The sequence below is a fragment of the Urocampus carinirostris genome, chromosome 7 (genome assembly GCF_059441175.1).
Source record: "Urocampus carinirostris isolate Australia breed hairy pipefish chromosome 7, RoL_Ucar_1.0, whole genome shotgun sequence".
NCBI lineage: Eukaryota > Metazoa > Chordata > Actinopteri > Syngnathiformes > Syngnathidae > Urocampus > Urocampus carinirostris.
In genome coordinates this window covers 9,009,326-9,026,272 of record NC_142355.1, presented here as the reverse complement: position 1 = coordinate 9,026,272, position 16,947 = coordinate 9,009,326, and the positions used below count along the sequence as shown (strand labels likewise).

The window sequence follows — 16,947 nt, the reverse complement described above, 5'->3', positions numbered from 1 at the left end:
GGCAACAGCTGCTGCTTGTTGCCTGATTGGTTCCCCTCCTATTTAAACTCGGTGCTCTCAGTCACTCCTTGTCAGTCCGTCAATGAACCTCTGCACTTGCAAGGCAAGCATTTTGACTTTGTCCCGTCCTGTCCGGGATCCCGCTTGTGAATCTAGCATCCGGTATCGATCCCGTCAGTCCCGTCCGGTATCTTGCTCGTGCATTCGGTATCCGGTATCGATCCCACCTGTCCCGTCCTCACCTGTATCCTGCTCGTGGATCCTGCATCCGGTATCGATCCTGTCTGTCACGTCCTGTCTGGTATCCGGTATCGATCCCATCTGTCCCGTCATGTCCGGTATCTTGCTCGTGCATCCGGTTTCTAGTATTGATTCCGCCTGTTCCGTCCTCACCAGTATCCTGCTCGTGTATCCTGAATCCGGTATCGATCGTGTCTGTTACGTCCTGTCCAGTATCTGCTCGTGTGTCCAATATCCGGTATCGATTCTGTCTGTCCCGTCCTGTCCAGTATCCTGCTCGTGTATCCAGTAACTCGTATCGATCCCATCTATCCTGTCCTGTCCGGTATCCGGTATCGATCCCGTCTGTCCCGTCCTGTCCAGTATCTTGCTCGTGCATCCAGTTTCCGGTATTTATTCCGCCTGTCCTGTCCTCACCTGTTTCCTGCTCGTGTATCCTGCATCCGGTATCGATCCTGTCTGTCACGTCCTGTCTGGTATCCGGTATCGATCCCATCTGTCCCGTCATGTCCGGTATCTTGCTCGTGCATCCGGTTTCTAGTATTGATTCCGCCTGTCCCGTCCTCACCAGTATCCTGCTCGTGTATCCTGAATCCGGTATCGATCCTGTCTGTTACGTCCTGTCCAGTATCTGCTCGTGTGTCCAGTATCCGGTATCGATTCTGTCTGTCCCGTCCTGTCCAGTATCCTGCTCGTGTATCCAGTAACTCGTATTGATTCCACCTCTCGCGTCATTTTCTTTTTTTATACTGAAACCTTTGCACTGTAGTTATTTAATAAGAAATCATTTTCAATGCCTAAAATTTCTGTGCTGTGTTTATCAGAATAATATAGTTACTCAACGTAATTAGTCAACAGATTCCAAGCAAAAAGTACAGGATCGGTATCGATCAATCCTACCCTTATTTACTTGGATTGGATCGATACCAAAATTCCAAATATCGCTCACCCCTACTACCAAACGTAATATAAGGAGTGAAAGCAACACTCCTGGTCTTAGCTGGGAGATGACTGAAAGGGAACATCGTAAACGCGGGCTGACGGGAAGTGGGGTAAAGGTTTTATGTATATTTATAAAAACATGGAACTACTTTTTATAACATCGTTATTTGAGTTTGTAAAAAGTAGTTCCATGTTTTTATACCTCAGAATTTCCTCAGACAAAATTGGTGACCAAGTGAATTCTCTTTATCGCAATCTAAAAGTTCAATCTGTTGTGAAATTGTTATTTTTGATTAGCTTTTCATTTTGTGATGTGTGACTGAGTTATCCAAATGTAACATTCAAAACACGTTTTCTTTTTCTACGAATACAATCTGAAACAAACCACCCAGTTCCATTCACCCTCAGATGAATTGATTAGATTCTGACTTATGAATTTAGTTAGCTTGGTACAATCAGAGAGGCCATTATCGAAACAGATAAACTATTACCGTAAATTCCGGGCTATAGAGCGCACCTGATTATAAGCCGCACCCACCACATTTTGAGAGGAAAACCGATTTTGTACATACACAAGCCGCACCTGTTTATAAGCCGCATGCGCCCACATTTAAACATGTAACACAAACACAAAATTAACCCAAACCCGACTTCAAGTCCCGCTATTGAAATTAAATGTCCTTCATCAAAGTCCACCGTCCAAAAATCACAGCCAGCATAATGAACGGAAAATGATACCGGTACTTAAGGTTTGATGCAGACCTGCAGAGTCCAGGTCCCGTTGAAAGTAATCCAAGGAAAAAATTGTATATTTCCAAAGGTAAGGGTGGGAAAAATTATATCAGATGAACACATTTACTCACGCAACTCCTTTTTTTTTAACCAACTTTTTACCCCCTCTTCTTTCCTTGTCTGTCCCTCACCTTTAGCGGTCCCCACTTAAACTCAACACCCCGCGTTTGTTCCGCCCCTCACACCGAGAGAGTTTTCAAAGCTTTAATAATAATAATATAGCTTCGACAGGGCAGTTAATGGTAGCAACACTCGAGCGCCGCTAGCGGCCGTTAGAAAAATTACATAAATGGGCCGCATCACTGAATAAGCCGCAGGGTTGAAAGTTAGGGAAAAAAGTAGCGGCTTATAGTCCGGAATTTACCGTATTCAAAGAGCCCTCAAGTGGAGAGCCAGTTCCAAGGAGATGATGCAAGAAAGGCAGATGTTTGATTCAAAAACTGGAAAGCGAATCATACCAGAAATAAATAGAATGGTATAAAGCGAGATATCCATACTAATAGAAAACTGTATTTACTTATATGACTCTTCCATTTTTTTGAACAGGTTTATGAGAGAGGAACAAACGTGGAGCAGTTTGTCACCCGTTTTCTCCTGAAGGAATCAGCCAATCAGATCCAGTCTCTTTTAAACTCTGTGGAAAGTGCTGTAGATGCCATTGATGAACAACACGGCCAGTCAGGGTGAGTCTCTTTTGCAGTTTTGTGACCTTGCAAATACAGTAATCCCTCACTTATTGCGGTCAATAGGGACCAGAACTCCGCAAAAAGTTGCACCTTCATAAAAGCCCCCGAGGGTCAAACTTACCTCGAGATGACGTCCTTACCAACTAAAAGTAAACCACTATAACAAAATAATAACTTTAGATCTACAAATAAAAACACATAATTAAATGGTCCTCATTGTCAGTATTCAAAAGTACAATTACCTTGGAGGGTGTTCTCATTCCAGTGCAAAAAAAAGAAGAGAAATTTAGAGACTATCGAGTATCTTGTAGTTGAGCCAGGTTTCTACAATGATTAAAATACTACTGTCCATAATTTAGCAGTTTCCCTCAAGTTATAGATAGATAGATAGATAGATAGATAGATAGATAGATAGATAGATAGATAGATAGATAGATAGATAGATAGATAGATAGATAGATAGATAGATAGATAGATGGACGGACGGACGGAGGGAGGGAGGGAGGGAGGGAGGGAGGGACGGAGGGAGGGAGGGACGGACGGACGGACGGACGGACGGACGGACGGACGGACGGACGGACGGACGGACGGACAGACAGACAGACAGACAGACAGACAGACAGACAGACAGATAGATAGATACTTCACAAGCTTCAGGTCGTCTGTTTCATGGGTAATGGGTCTGGCGTTGGTGAGATACAGGCTCGGCAGGGGTGGCTGAAGCATCGGGCGGTAACTGCAGCCTCACTGCCTTCACTTCCCGGATCTGATAACAATCCACGCAGCACCCGCTGGTGATCGACATGTCTGCGCTTTTCTGACTTTCCTCAAAGTCCGATTCAATCGATGAATTTATTTTCAATGTAACAAGCGGCTAAAAGCAAACTGTAGCTGTGCATTGGGAGTTTGTTTTGGGCGGGACACATTCACTCGACTGGCCGATTGACTGACAGCATACACCAGCCTATCATAACCGTGCACCCCGACAGTGACTCCCACCCAATACATAAAGCCCTTCCTTCCCGTGATAGGATTTGCTGCGTGCTGTATTACAACACGGAACGTATTTCAATGATAAGAAAGAAAAATGTAATTAAAAATCTGCAAAACAGTGAACCAGTGTTAACCAAAGTGTGCAGTAGTGTCAGTATCTCCCCAGAAAATTAGCTGCTGGTCAGGGATTAGAAAGACTTGTAATGGAACGAGATGATAAGCAGAAAGTGTGTGTGTGTGTGTGCACGGTCCCTAATTTGGATGGCTTATGACCAATGTTCCCTCTAATTTTCCACGGGGCTGAGCGTTAACACAAAACTGGTGAGCAACGTTTGAAACAACAGTGAGCAACGGCAATCCCAAGTGTGGCAACTAAGTCATTATCAAACATGTCCAAAACTTGACATCACGTTACATTTTGCTGAGTTTCCGGCAATGCAAAAAAAAAAAAAATCACTTTTGAATGAATTGACTAATGTATTATTGCAAAAGTTGTACGGCCTACAAACGTCATTTGTTTTACAACAATTCTTTCACAAGTTTTCCATTTTTTTTTCCTGGTATCTTTTGTCGCATAATACTAACATTTTGGGGGGCTTATTTAGTCGGTTGCACGATACAGAACTGTATTTAATCACATTTTTGAGTGGAAGTACAATGTTGGCAACAAGATTGACTTGGTATGATTGGAAATTATTTGAATGCAACACAAACTTTTTCTTCTTTTTCCCTGTTTTTTTCTGTTTTTTTTTTTAATTCCTTTAAAAAAATCTCATTGTGTTTATTTTTTCCTAGCTGTTACTTTTTTTCTTTTGTTCTCTATTTACTTTTTTCCTTTGTTTCTTTCTTATCTCTTTTTCTGGCTTTTTTTCTGAATTTTTCCCTCTTTTTTCTCTTCCTTTTGTTTCTTTTTTTCTCAGCTTTTCAATACTTTTTCATTTTGGTATTTTTTTCTTTTTTGTTCTATTCTCCCTTCCTTTAAGTCATTTTGTGCATAATTTTAGATAATATTTGGTCATGTAGGGGTTAGAAGAGCAAAAACAACCTGAGGAGCCGTTTGGGACCCAAAAGAGCCGGTTCTTTTGAGTGAGCCGAGCCGAAGAAGCCGGTTCTCAAAAAACTCTACTGACTTGACTCAACTTCGTTCTACTTCGACCTTGACTTCCATATACCGCAATTAGAACACAACGTCAGGGGAACCCGTGTATTTTTACCTTCATGCACTGTAACTGACTTAATTCGCTTCTTAATTAGCAATTTCGAGCCCTAATTTTTGTGAGCTGGCTAGATTTTCTTGTGCGCGGAAAAGCTCTGGGTAGTGCGCAATTGCGCACACACGCAGCTTAGAGGGAACATTGCACTGGATAGATTTTCTTGTGCGCTGAGAATGTGCGAGCAGTGCAGCTTAGAAGGAACATTGCTTATGACACTCTATTTTGGGGCGAATGAATTAGTGTTGTCCATGGGCATGAGTATGGAAATTGGTTGCCATTAATAATTACTTACAACTTGATGAAGGAACAACACAAGCTTGGTTGTCTGCCAGGTCTATGAATCACTGTCGGGAACCCCGAAGTAATTTATTCAAAGTATATATTTTAAACAATATAAAGACATGTGAATTAGGTTTGTCACTGAGGCGTCAGGACCGATTTCACAAAAGATCCCTTAAACTGCAGGCAATTTGTCCTTTTGCTTTTGGTATCAGGAGGTAAATGGCGCAATGCATGAGGAAAATAGATATCCTTCTTTCCCAATTTCTATTTATAAATACCGCAACTTCCGGACTATAGAGCGCCCCTGATTATAAGCCGCACCCGCCACATTTCCAGAGGAAAACCGATTTCGTACATACACAAGCCGCACCTGTATATAAGCCGCATGCGCCCACGTTAAAAAATTGTAACACAAACATTAAATTTATCCAGACGCGACTTCAAGTCGCGCGGTTAAAACTAAATGTCCTTCATTGAAGTACACAGTCCAAAAATCACAGCCGGCAAAATGAACGGGAAATGATACCGGTACTTAAGGTTTGATGCAGACCTGCAGAGTCCGGGTACCCGTTGAAACTAATCCAAGGAAAAAACGTGTATATTTCCAAAGGTAAGGGTGGGAAAAATATATATCCACTATTGTCCGCCGCGACAACAGGTCTCACACACCTTTACCCCACTTCCCGTCAGCCCGCGTTTGCTCCGCCCCTCTTTTTTAATTCGCAAAACATATCAGATTAAGTGTCTCAAATAAATACATTACAAAAATATACAGGTGCAAATACATATTATACATCGGTTACACATATTTACAAAGAAAGACGGTACACCGAGAGAGTTTTCAAAGCTTTAATAATAATAATAATATAACTTTCATCCCAAACGGTGCCAGACAGGGCAGTTAATGGTAGCAACACGCTAGCAACACGCTCGCAACACAGTAAACGGGTCTGTTAAAAAAACATACCGTACTTGTAAAAATCACGGTAAACCGTCCTCATCTTCCTCCTTAGAACTGAAGCCATCAAAGTCGTCTTCCTCAGTGTCGGAAAGAAACAGTGTCATATAGACGTCGTCCCACGCTCCCGCAGCCTCACTCGGGCGGTCACTGTCCCTGGTGTGCCCTCCTCTCCGTCACGGCTTTTCGGAACCCGTTGGTGATGGTGGATTTGTTAATGCTGCCCCACGCTGTTAGGATCCCCTGGCAGACTTGCGAAAAAGTTGCCTTTCGCATGCGGCCAGTTTTAGTGAAGTTGCAGTCTTCCTCTGCGCATATATTCCACCGGTCTAAATCTTACCTTTGGTACTTGAGCACCGCTGACGAACGTTAGAAAAATTAGATAAATTGGCCGCATCACTGAATAAGCCGCAGGGTTGAAAGTTGGGGAAAAAGTAGCGGCTTATAGTCCGGAATTTACGGTAAATATCTTCACATTCACGGATCACTTGACCACCAGGGTCGTTGGGGCACAACTTCCTGTGGTGTTTCTTGGGCAAGTACATCCCTTTCAAGTCCATTTTCTGAGCAGAGATTTGCTTTTTCTATATGAAACCGTACTGGTTTCCATGATCTGACTCAGATACAGCACCTCATCTGGTCACCGTTTTTGTCGATAGAAAGTATCCTCCTGCTACTTCTGAAATGAACCCGACCTTGGCATTGACTGGCAGCGGTCCAGCGAGTACATGCAGATATTTGTATGTATGTGTTATATCTAAAATTATATTGGTTGACAACCAGTTCAGGGTGTCCCCTGCCCACTGCCTGATGATTGCTGAGATGGGCTCCAGTACCCCCGCGACCCTACTGAGGATAAGCGGTGCAGCTAACGAGATGAGATGAGAGTACATTTTGAAAATATCTTGATCAATTCAAAAAATCCATCATTTAAAAATGATATTAAGGATATAATTTACATTAGTTAAAATTTCACAATGCAATACTCTTTTTTTTTGTTTTATTGAGGAGGAACACTGAGGACTAGGGTCAAGAGACAAAATATGATATACAATATCTTATCTGTATCCCTAGTGGTCTAATGGTTAGGTTAGGGCACAGGTGTCAAATAGGCGGCCTGCGGGCCAGATCAGGCCCACTAAGGGATTGTATCCGGCTCGCGAGATAACACTCAGAGAAGCGCAAGAGAAAAACAAGCTGCAGGTTGAACTATGTCAATTTGATGTTGCCAAAGCCAGGTGCCTCAAACAACGACACTGTATCTGTATTTATTTATTTCTCTAGCTCTCTCTCTCTCTCTCTTTCTTTTCTAGCCCATTCCTCCCACTCTGTCTCTGTCTCTTTCACTCTCTTTCACTCTCTGTGTCTCTCATTTTCTCCTCTTTTGTTGCTCTTTGTGTCTTTCTCTCTCTGTGTCTTTTAACCTGTTTTGCTCCAACTTCCTTTTTTCCTTTTCTCTTTTCTCTTTCTCTCTTCATACCCTTTGCGCTTTCTTTTCTCTCCATCTGTCTTTCTATTTCTCTTCCTCTCCCTTTCTTTTCCCCTTCTCTCACGACTTTTTATCTTTTGTTTCTCACGCTTTCTCCCTCTCTCTCTTTTGCATTCTTTGTCCCGCCCTCTCTCCTTTTCCCTCCCTCTTTCTCTTATTTCTTTATCCCTTTTTTTTCTCTTTAATCTACTAGTCCGGCCCCCGACGGAATGTTTGTTCTATCGTGTGGCCCCCGAGTTAAAATGAGTTTGACAACCCTGGGTTTGGGCATGCTCACACTGCGTCCCAAGTTCGATTCCCGTTGCATACAATGTTTTGCAAATTTGGTCAACTGATCAGATACACATAAATAACTATGGTAGCTCCCTTTGAGGTTTAAATTCATTGCACCTTAAAAATGACCAAAAACCTTTTTAGGGGGTGCGCCGTATACTATAGAAAATACAGTACTTATTTTATTCAACAATGTTTTCAGTGTGCTGAATTAAAAAGCTTGTACATGGCCCACAGGCCTTAGTTTTCCTAACATTTCCGTAGCACACAATTCCGCATGGTAAGAGTGTCAGAAGTCAAACACGAGCAGGGTGGGGTAGGGTTACTTTAACTGGATTACTTTCAATTACTTTTGGATTACTCCAATACCAAATATGCTAATAAAAGACAAAAGAAACTAAATATGAATAAAATGACTCACAACACGTGGTAAGCTTTCTCTCCTGGCTTTGATCTCTTTGATCTCCGGCAAAACGAACATAAAATGCGACAGAAACAAAATGAAAATAAATCCAAACAGCTTGCCAAAATCATTTCTGACGTTCCATGTATTCCAAGCCTGCACAAAATTGAGTCATTGTATTCATATTTAGTTTCTTTTGTCTTTTATTAGCATATTTGGTATTGGAGTAATCCAAAAGTAATTGAAAGTAATCCAGTTAAAGTAACCCTACCCAACCCTGAACACGAGCTACATATTCTGCAAAGCAAGAATCTTATTAATGTGGTTTTGCTTCCGTTTGTATGTAAATGCCGCTCGATGGCACTGGGAATTGTATTTCGGAATTGGCCGAGATGAATGCTTCTGAATAATCGATTCCATTCCCTTTCAGTCATCTCCCAGCTAAGACCAGTCCCCGTATGTCGGAGAGGCGCCATGACAACGTTGTTCCTGATTATCCCCCTAACAACAGAATCAGTCCGAGGGAGGCTATCAGGACCATCAACACTGCCTCAGGTGCCCTACAAACACACACACCTTCACATGGACAAATATCCTTCTCATATTACATAACTTTTAAGTCAAGTCAAGTCATTTTTATTTGTATAGCCCTTAATCACATAGAGTCTCAAAAGGCTTCACAGGTTATTACACAGACTATTTTTTCAGACTATTATTACACCATCCCCTGATCTGGAACCAACATGAGGGCAAGGAAAAACTCAAAAAACCTCAACATGAAGAAAATAAAGAAACCTTGAGAAGCACATGTGGTATCCCCCTTCCAGGATTACCAGAAAGCAAAGGATGTTGCAATCACAAATAATACAGAGATATAGTCCATGAAAAGTATAGATTATTCATATGCTGTAGCGTAGAAGTGAGTCTTAAGCTTAGATTTAAACATTTCCACTGAGGTTGCAGATCGGATCTCAGGAGGAAGAGCATTCTACAGCACCGGTGCCCGGATGGAGAACGCTCTCGAACCTGCGGAACACTTCTTGGCTCTTGGGATCACCAGAAGACCGGCGCTCTCAGAACAAAGGCTTCGGACCGGAACATAGGGGGAAATCAGATCTGAAAGATATGAGGGAGCAAGTCCATGTATGATTTTGTATAATACTAAGAGAACCTTGAAATCACATCTTAGGCTAACAGGGAGCCAATGCAGGTTAGCCAAAATCGACGTGATGTGATAGGACTTTTTCGTCCTAGTTAAAAGCCTCGCTGCGGCATTTTGTACCAGCTGAAGACTCTTGATTCTGGACTTCAGGAGACCGGAGAGTAGTGCATTACAGTAATCGAGACGGGAGGTAACAAACCCGTGAATTATAATCTCCGCATCCGACTGAGACAGTATAGGACGAACTTTAACAATGTTACGAAGATGGAAGAAAGCGGTTTATGATATTTTATGGCCGGCCCCATCCATCATTTGCTACTATGATTACCTTCCCACCCTCATTCATTAGACACAGGATGCTCAACTGACACTTATCATCCACTTAGCTCCGAAGCATACACGGTTTTGTGGCAGAGGCCATGCCAGATGTCATTACATCGTTGTCAAGATAAGGGTGACCACGACTCCAACCATTTCTTTCAAGTGCATCAATTTGCAAAATAATATTGTGTCGGCTCAGTGTTGGTACGTTTTGGCTTACACGAGTATGAATGGCTGGATTCGTTGTTGGTTTGGTTGATTGTGATAAGTGGTATTGTTCAACATGTTGTTGTAGTGTAAAGAAAATTGCTTTAAATTGCATTGGGTTCCGAATTTAATTTGGTGGTTACCGACTCGACCAGTAGGTAGTGCTCACGGTTCCCCACCCGAATTAATTCGACATACAGTGGAACCTCAGTTCTCGACCATAATCCGTTCCAGAACCCTGTTCGAAAACCGATTTGTTCGATCACGGAAATCATTTTTCCCATTAAAAATAATCGTTTTAATCTGTTCCAACACCCTGAATGTTTACCTTGAATGTTTAACGTAAACTAAAGCTAACCCAGGCTAATCGTACGTTCACGTTATCGTAATCTTCCGTACAAAAGATTACGCTAACAGGATTTCTTACCTTAGTGGTGGTCAGCAGAAGGCGCAGGTGGACGGTGTGGTATTCCCTAGCAAGATCAGACACTCGCAAACCTTCTTCATATATATATATATATATATATATATATATATATATATATATATATATATATATATATATAAAAGTAGCAAAACAGAAAAGTTTTACTGCACTTTAGTCAAGATTTACAACATAGTCACTAGTTCACGGTTTTCATCCACAAATCAAATCTTCAATTTGAATTGAGCAGCAGTAAAGGTTAGCTATCAAAAACTCCCTATTTATATTATTGGGGTCATTGCTAAGTTGCTGGGGTTACCTTCAATCCTTGAGGAATAATGACAAATGAATGCAATTTGGTCCATTACACCGGCAACCACCTATGACAACAACACAAATAGTCGTTGTTGCAATCTGGCACTATTCTCCAGAGTATGGTTGCCCTAAGGGCTCACATTTTACGCAGCCCTTATTCGGGCAGTAGTAATACTTTTCTCGTCTTTGTAATTGTCTTTTTGAATGGTCATATGATCCGAAAATATGTGACGAAATTAACTCAAGGCAGAATAAAAAACGACACCTTTGAAAATGGTGTCAGGTGTATTGGTCAAGCGTTCTGCAGCCAGAGACGTCAATGCTAAATTCCCCACGCAGTTGGTGCCAAGCCTTAACATTTGAGGAATAATGTGAATTAGTTAACTTTTATGGCTGTTTCAGACTGCAACCTTCACAGAGACAAAATTGAGTTTTGTTCTTAAATTTGAGCGTGTGGATTTCTATCAGCTTCACAATTTCAAAATATATCAGGTGCGTTGATAATATAATAAAAATACAATAAAACACGGGCAGCACGGCAGCGCAGTGGTTAGCACGTGTGCGCCTCTAAGATCATGATATCGAAACTTCCTGTGTGGAGTTTGCATGTTTTCCCCTTGCTTATGTAGGTTTGCTCCAGGCATTCCGGTTTCCTCCCACATTCCAAAAACATGCATTTCAGGTTCATTGGCCAGTCCAAATGGTCACTTGGTTTGAATGTGCAAGTGAGTTGTCTGTCTCTGTTTGCCCAGCGACCGGCTGGCAACCAGTTCAGGGTGTCCCCTGCCCACTGCCCGAAGATAGCTGGGATAGGCTCCAGCACACCCGCGACCGTACTGAGGATAAGCGGTGCAGATAATGGATGGATACATTTTTTAATAAATTGCTCAAAACAGCTCATTTGAAAGTGTGAGACGGACGTTCATCGAGATGCATCCCATCTACCAACTCACCTCTCATAAAATGGGATGAATAGATTTTCGTTTACATCTTTACTACGAGTGGCTGCACTTTGCCGCAAAATAGAAACCTGCATCTTCCAATGGCAAAGCCAATGTGAGCTGCTACAAGAAAGCATTGATTCTTTTTCCTGTGGAGGAACTGCCAAGTTGCTGAACTACACTTAGCTATTTACTGACGGATCTGTGTATGTGCAGTAAATGAACCATCTATCCGCCCATGTATGTACCATATTAATTCATGTATAACTTGTGTTGGGACCGTTATGTTACAGTGTTATCTATAATGTCGTAGTTTTTTTACATCATTTTGTAATCTGAGTAATAACTGTTTCTGCCGTTGCAGTTACTGACGGTCAAAAGCGGTGCATTACTCTGGCTGCAGAAAGGCAGCTACCCCCCACAAACATGACGCCGTTTTCAGCAGCCTGGTTTTCCGCTCAGAGTTTTTTTTGATAACGTCACCATTTAAAATAGTGAATCCAGCTACCGGACTTCCTGTGCGGAATTTGTATGTTCTACCCGTGCTTGCGTGGGTTTCCTCCGGGCACTCCGGTTTCCTCCCACATTCCAAAGACATGCATTTCAGGTGGATTGGCCGGTCCAAATTGTTCCTAGGTGTGAATGAGCGAGCGAGTTGTCTGTCCCTGTGTGCCCTGCGATTGGCTGGCAACCACTTGAGGGTGTCCCCTGCCCACTGCCCGATGATTGCTGGGATGGGCTCCAGCACCCCCGCGACCCTACTGAGGATAAGCGGTGCAGCTAATGAGATGAGATGAGATTTAGAGGATGGTCTATTTAGCAAATATTAAAGCTATCAGTTAATATTAAAGTGAATGAAGAGTGCATTCTTTCTACAGGTCCTGTTGTTCTTGAGCAGATATTAGTAGTGCCTACAACTCATTTTTAATTGTGTGCCAGTATAGTGTAATAACATGATGTAGCTCATTTCCCTCAAGCAGTGGAGGTTCTACAATAAATTACTCCCTGGGCGAGACCCCACACAATTAGGAAAAATGCCCAACAGTTGGCCTGTTTTTTCAAAGTTACGCATAATGTGAGTCTTTGGGAGACTGGAGCAGCCCACCAACTAATTATTTTGTGTAGTAATACAGTGGATCCTAAGTATGAAAGAATATAGTTAGAATCCCTTGAGCAAGGCCACAACATGTTCGGATGAAGTTTTTCTGTCCATTTGCTTTATCTGCATGCGAAGGGACAAAGCGGAAAAGCTACATAAGTGGTTTATTTGGCATATACCTGAGTAGAGTGCTTGAGAAGAATTTTGGGTGAAGTGCTTGTAAATGCTTGAACTTGTTGCCATGTTTCTCAACAAGTCTACTTGAAAAGGATGCTGACACTGCTTAGCTAAGGAACTGTAAAGTTAGCTATTTTTAGTTGTGTATTTCTCAGACTCCCATGCTATGAAATTAACCTGTTTTTATATTTCTAATATACAAGTAATCATCACACACACACACACACACACACACAGTCACGTTACAAAGATAAGTCTATTAATATTATTTGTAATACGTTTTCAGTCTAATTTTCATTGTAATGAAATATGACACTCATGTGTGACTCCATTTCCTGCTTATGTGTGACTTCAATAAACCATGCCTACTTACCGGATGTTGTCAGTACGGCATGGGGAAGATGGCGACTGGGCCGTGCTCCCTTCATCCCCGAAGAGATCAAAACTCAATAAGTGTTTTTATCTGAATAATTCCGCCAGCAACGAGTTTATATCTTAATAAACTCTGACAGGAACTGATGCACATGTCTCCTTCATATTTTTTCTCATTGGGAGCTTTGTTTCCCTTATATTCTTGCTTTTCCCTTTATCATCAGTCGAAGGACTCATAGCAAATTCAAGTGCGTCACACGAGATTCTGAACTGAACTGAGAGAAAAAAGGAGCATTACATGAGCAGTGTTCTCGTTTGCCCGCGTCCCTGCGTCCTAGACGCATCATTTTTGCTGGGGACGCATAGTCTCAAATCAACGTGCGTTCCGGGGACGCAACTTTTTTGCCCTAAAATTGTCATTATTAGCCGATTACTTTTTTTAACAAAGATTTACTGCACTCCAAAATTTTCGTCAGGCAGATCCGCCATTGTTGTTTTGGTCTCGCGGTTCGAGTTTTCGTCTGCACGCCGATCTTGGCCAACGAGATCTTGTTGCTTCGTGATTACGTCGTTGTTGTGGTGCTTGTCGTCGAACGAAGGTTAAGTATGCCTCAGAAAAAACAGTTAGTATTAGGTGAAAATCAACACAAAATTGGCAATTTCTTCAGTGTCAGTAATAAGTCAAAACATAATACAGAAAGTGATAACGACGGCAATAATTCCGGCACAAAAAACGGCGGAGAAATTCATACCTGTCAACCTGTAAGTTTTTGCCATACAAAGTACGTTTATTATGCATTTTAAGACGTGTACGACGAACAAGAAAATCTGTACGGAAAAACGAAAATTTGTCAATTATGGGTACCCTCTGGTATACACCGACTATCACGAAACGGCAAATCAATCAAGTCAAACGCGTTTGAGTTGTGTAGTGAAAGGAAGTCCGTCTTTTTTTAGAGAACCGGCTTTTTTGGCTCAACTCATTAAAGAGAGATGGCTCTCAAACGGCTCACTTGCTTTGATGATTGATATTACGCATTATGTTGTATAAAGAAGTTAAGAAAAAAAGGAAGTATAAAAGGAGAAAATGAAAAAAAGACAGGTTTGTGGTTATCCCTTTAATCGGTATATTACCAACAATAATTTGATGCAGAAAATGAATTCATAATTTATTGATTAAAACTGAATGAATATATAGATTTATATTATATATTTGTCCCCGATTTACAATTTCAACCTCGATAACACTAAATTTTGGGGACCCATAGATCTCTGTTGGGACCCATATATTTTTGAGCATGCGAGTCCCCGGGACCCATCACTTTTCACATGTAAAATGAACACTGCATGAGTGAGTACAGCCAATAGCATGTGAAGCTGTGACGCAAACAATAGCAAACCAGCATCTCACATGACCTCGACCAATAGCAGACACGCATGTTAGAGACGTATGAAGCACTTGACTCACACAGTCACAAACAATAAAAACTTGGAATTTTGCATGATTTTGGTCACATGGCTCAAAAAAACTGTCAAGTCCGGCATGGTCGCCATGGCGGCCGGCTGGTCCCGCCCCTTGGCACCGGCTGTAACAGATTGTCTGGATTACGTGTGTGCTTCTTAGGGGCGGGTTTTGGGGACTGCCGGTGGCTGGATCATTGCATTAGTCTGTTCTGTTTTGTTTGACTCAAGGAAGACCTGTCATGCCCGTTTGTCTGAGTTAGTAACTTTAAGCCTGTTTGTGAGTATTACTCTGTCTGAATTTCTGATTGCCTGTAAGTCTGTTTTTGTTTTGTTTTTGTCCCTGCGTGTTGGACAACTTTTATTTTCTAAATAAAAGTAACTGATCATTACGCAATTGAGCTCACCCTTTCTGCCTCCCTGGTCCGGTCCGTGACAAAAACATTATATTATATATATGTTTTTGTAGCATTAAGAATCATTGCCAGGCTAATGCCTTGCTGTTCATTAGCTGGCTAACACAGTGATAGAAAAAAAGCAAAACTTGAGGTTTTTACTACCTTTTAAGAGCTATGATGAGACAAATAGATGGCTCATAGAAGGTTTTTCATTATCGGGACCATGGCATGTTTTTTTAGCAATATAACTCACACGTTAGATTTGATGTGGTTGCCTGGTAACTACAAATCACTGATATGAACTTTCTGCTTGTTGAACTGTAATTAGTGGCAAAGATAATTGTCTCCCCCGCAAAAGTGAAATAACTGATCCACTCTGACCCCACTATCTTGACCTTACTTTGATTAAAAACCATTGATGTTGCTGTTGTCTCTTCTGGACTATTGGCGGAGTTTCTCAATAAATTACAAGACATAATGCATTTAAGATTCATTGGTTTTGCCTCTTGGATTTAGCTTGAGCCATCTAAAGTCGCTGACAGGTTTTATTTATAGCATAAGAAAACTCTGCCCCTCGACTGTGAATAAGCTGTTTTGAAAATGGATGGCGTTGACAAGACAAGGATTCAGTTTTCATTCATCCACAGTTCCAAGTCTGGTGCCTATTTTCTGACGTTATTGATAACCCTACCTCTAGTCTTGGCAAAAAAACTCCTATTTTCTTTGATAATTTATCCCCTTGAAAAGACCGGCTTTCGGAAACGTGTTCAGTCCTTGACCTAAAGGGAAATAAGCTTGATACTTGACAGTCTGATTTAAAAGCACCAAAATGTTTCTACAATGGCTGATTTATAGCGAATATAAAATACCGAATGGCTTTATAACTCTGAGTGACATGCCTTAGACCCAGAGCTGAATGTATCCTCAAGGTGTGAGTGACATTAGCTATTCCCAATGACAAAGTACTGATACTGCTGTAGAAAAGTATATGTGTTATTTCTTTAAGATTGGCCCACAAAATTAGGATACCTATTTACATTTCTTGGCTTAACCACATATGTGTGTGCCCAGACTCCAGAAGCCTATCCACAGTGGCAATTACAGGGATTGTTATGAAGCCAAAGAAAATTCATCCTCGTGGGGAGCTTTATCGACCGTTATGTCCCCGTCAGACTCCCATGCTAATCAAACACGATTAAAAATATATGCGTGCTTTTTAATTAATTTGGACTATATCGTACCCTTCACACATGTGATGATGAAATTTTTACTTTAAAAAGGTGTCTATTTTCTCACCCTTAACTATTAGCATTTGCTAATTCTTCGTCTAGATAGCCCTTCTATGCATGTGGCATGGATCACTGCCTTATCTCTTTATACGTTTTTGTAAAACAGTGGAACCTCGGTTTTCCGAACGCCTCTCAGTTCGAACAAATCGGAGTCCGACCAAAAATTTTGAGAAATTCTTGCTTCGCTGTTCGGTCAAAAAATCGGAGTTCGAATGCCGGTAATGCGTGAGTGCGTACGCTAGGGTGCGATGCTGAGCGGCTTACGAGTGTAGGTCGCTCTTTTCGTGACCAACTGTTAACATGTGAGCACATGCTTCGTTTGGCTTTCGATTTTAATTTAGGTGTACGAAGTGTTTTAGCCCCTAATTATGCCTCCGAAGAAGGTCAGTGCAAGCAGCAAAGTTGCTACAGGTGAAAAAAGAAAAGTAGTGCGTACAACTATTGCATCTAAGCAAGAAATAATAGCAAAATATGAAGGAGGTGTGTCTGATCTTGCTAGGGAATACAGC

The 16,947-nt window shown here is 41.6% G+C and overlaps 1 protein-coding gene across 1 annotated transcript in view; it reads left to right on the top strand.

The window, feature by feature from the left end:
• Positions 1-16,947, top strand: part of necab2 (N-terminal EF-hand calcium binding protein 2) — a 164,912-nt gene that overhangs the window by 76,876 nt on the left and 71,089 nt on the right. Inside the window, exons 6-7 of the mRNA XM_088339666.1 lie at positions 2,521-2,657; positions 8,703-8,827. Of these exons, the coding sequence (XP_088195792.1) occupies positions 2,521-2,657; positions 8,703-8,827 (262 nt within the window). The remainder of the gene's footprint in view (positions 1-2,520; positions 2,658-8,702; positions 8,828-16,947) is intronic.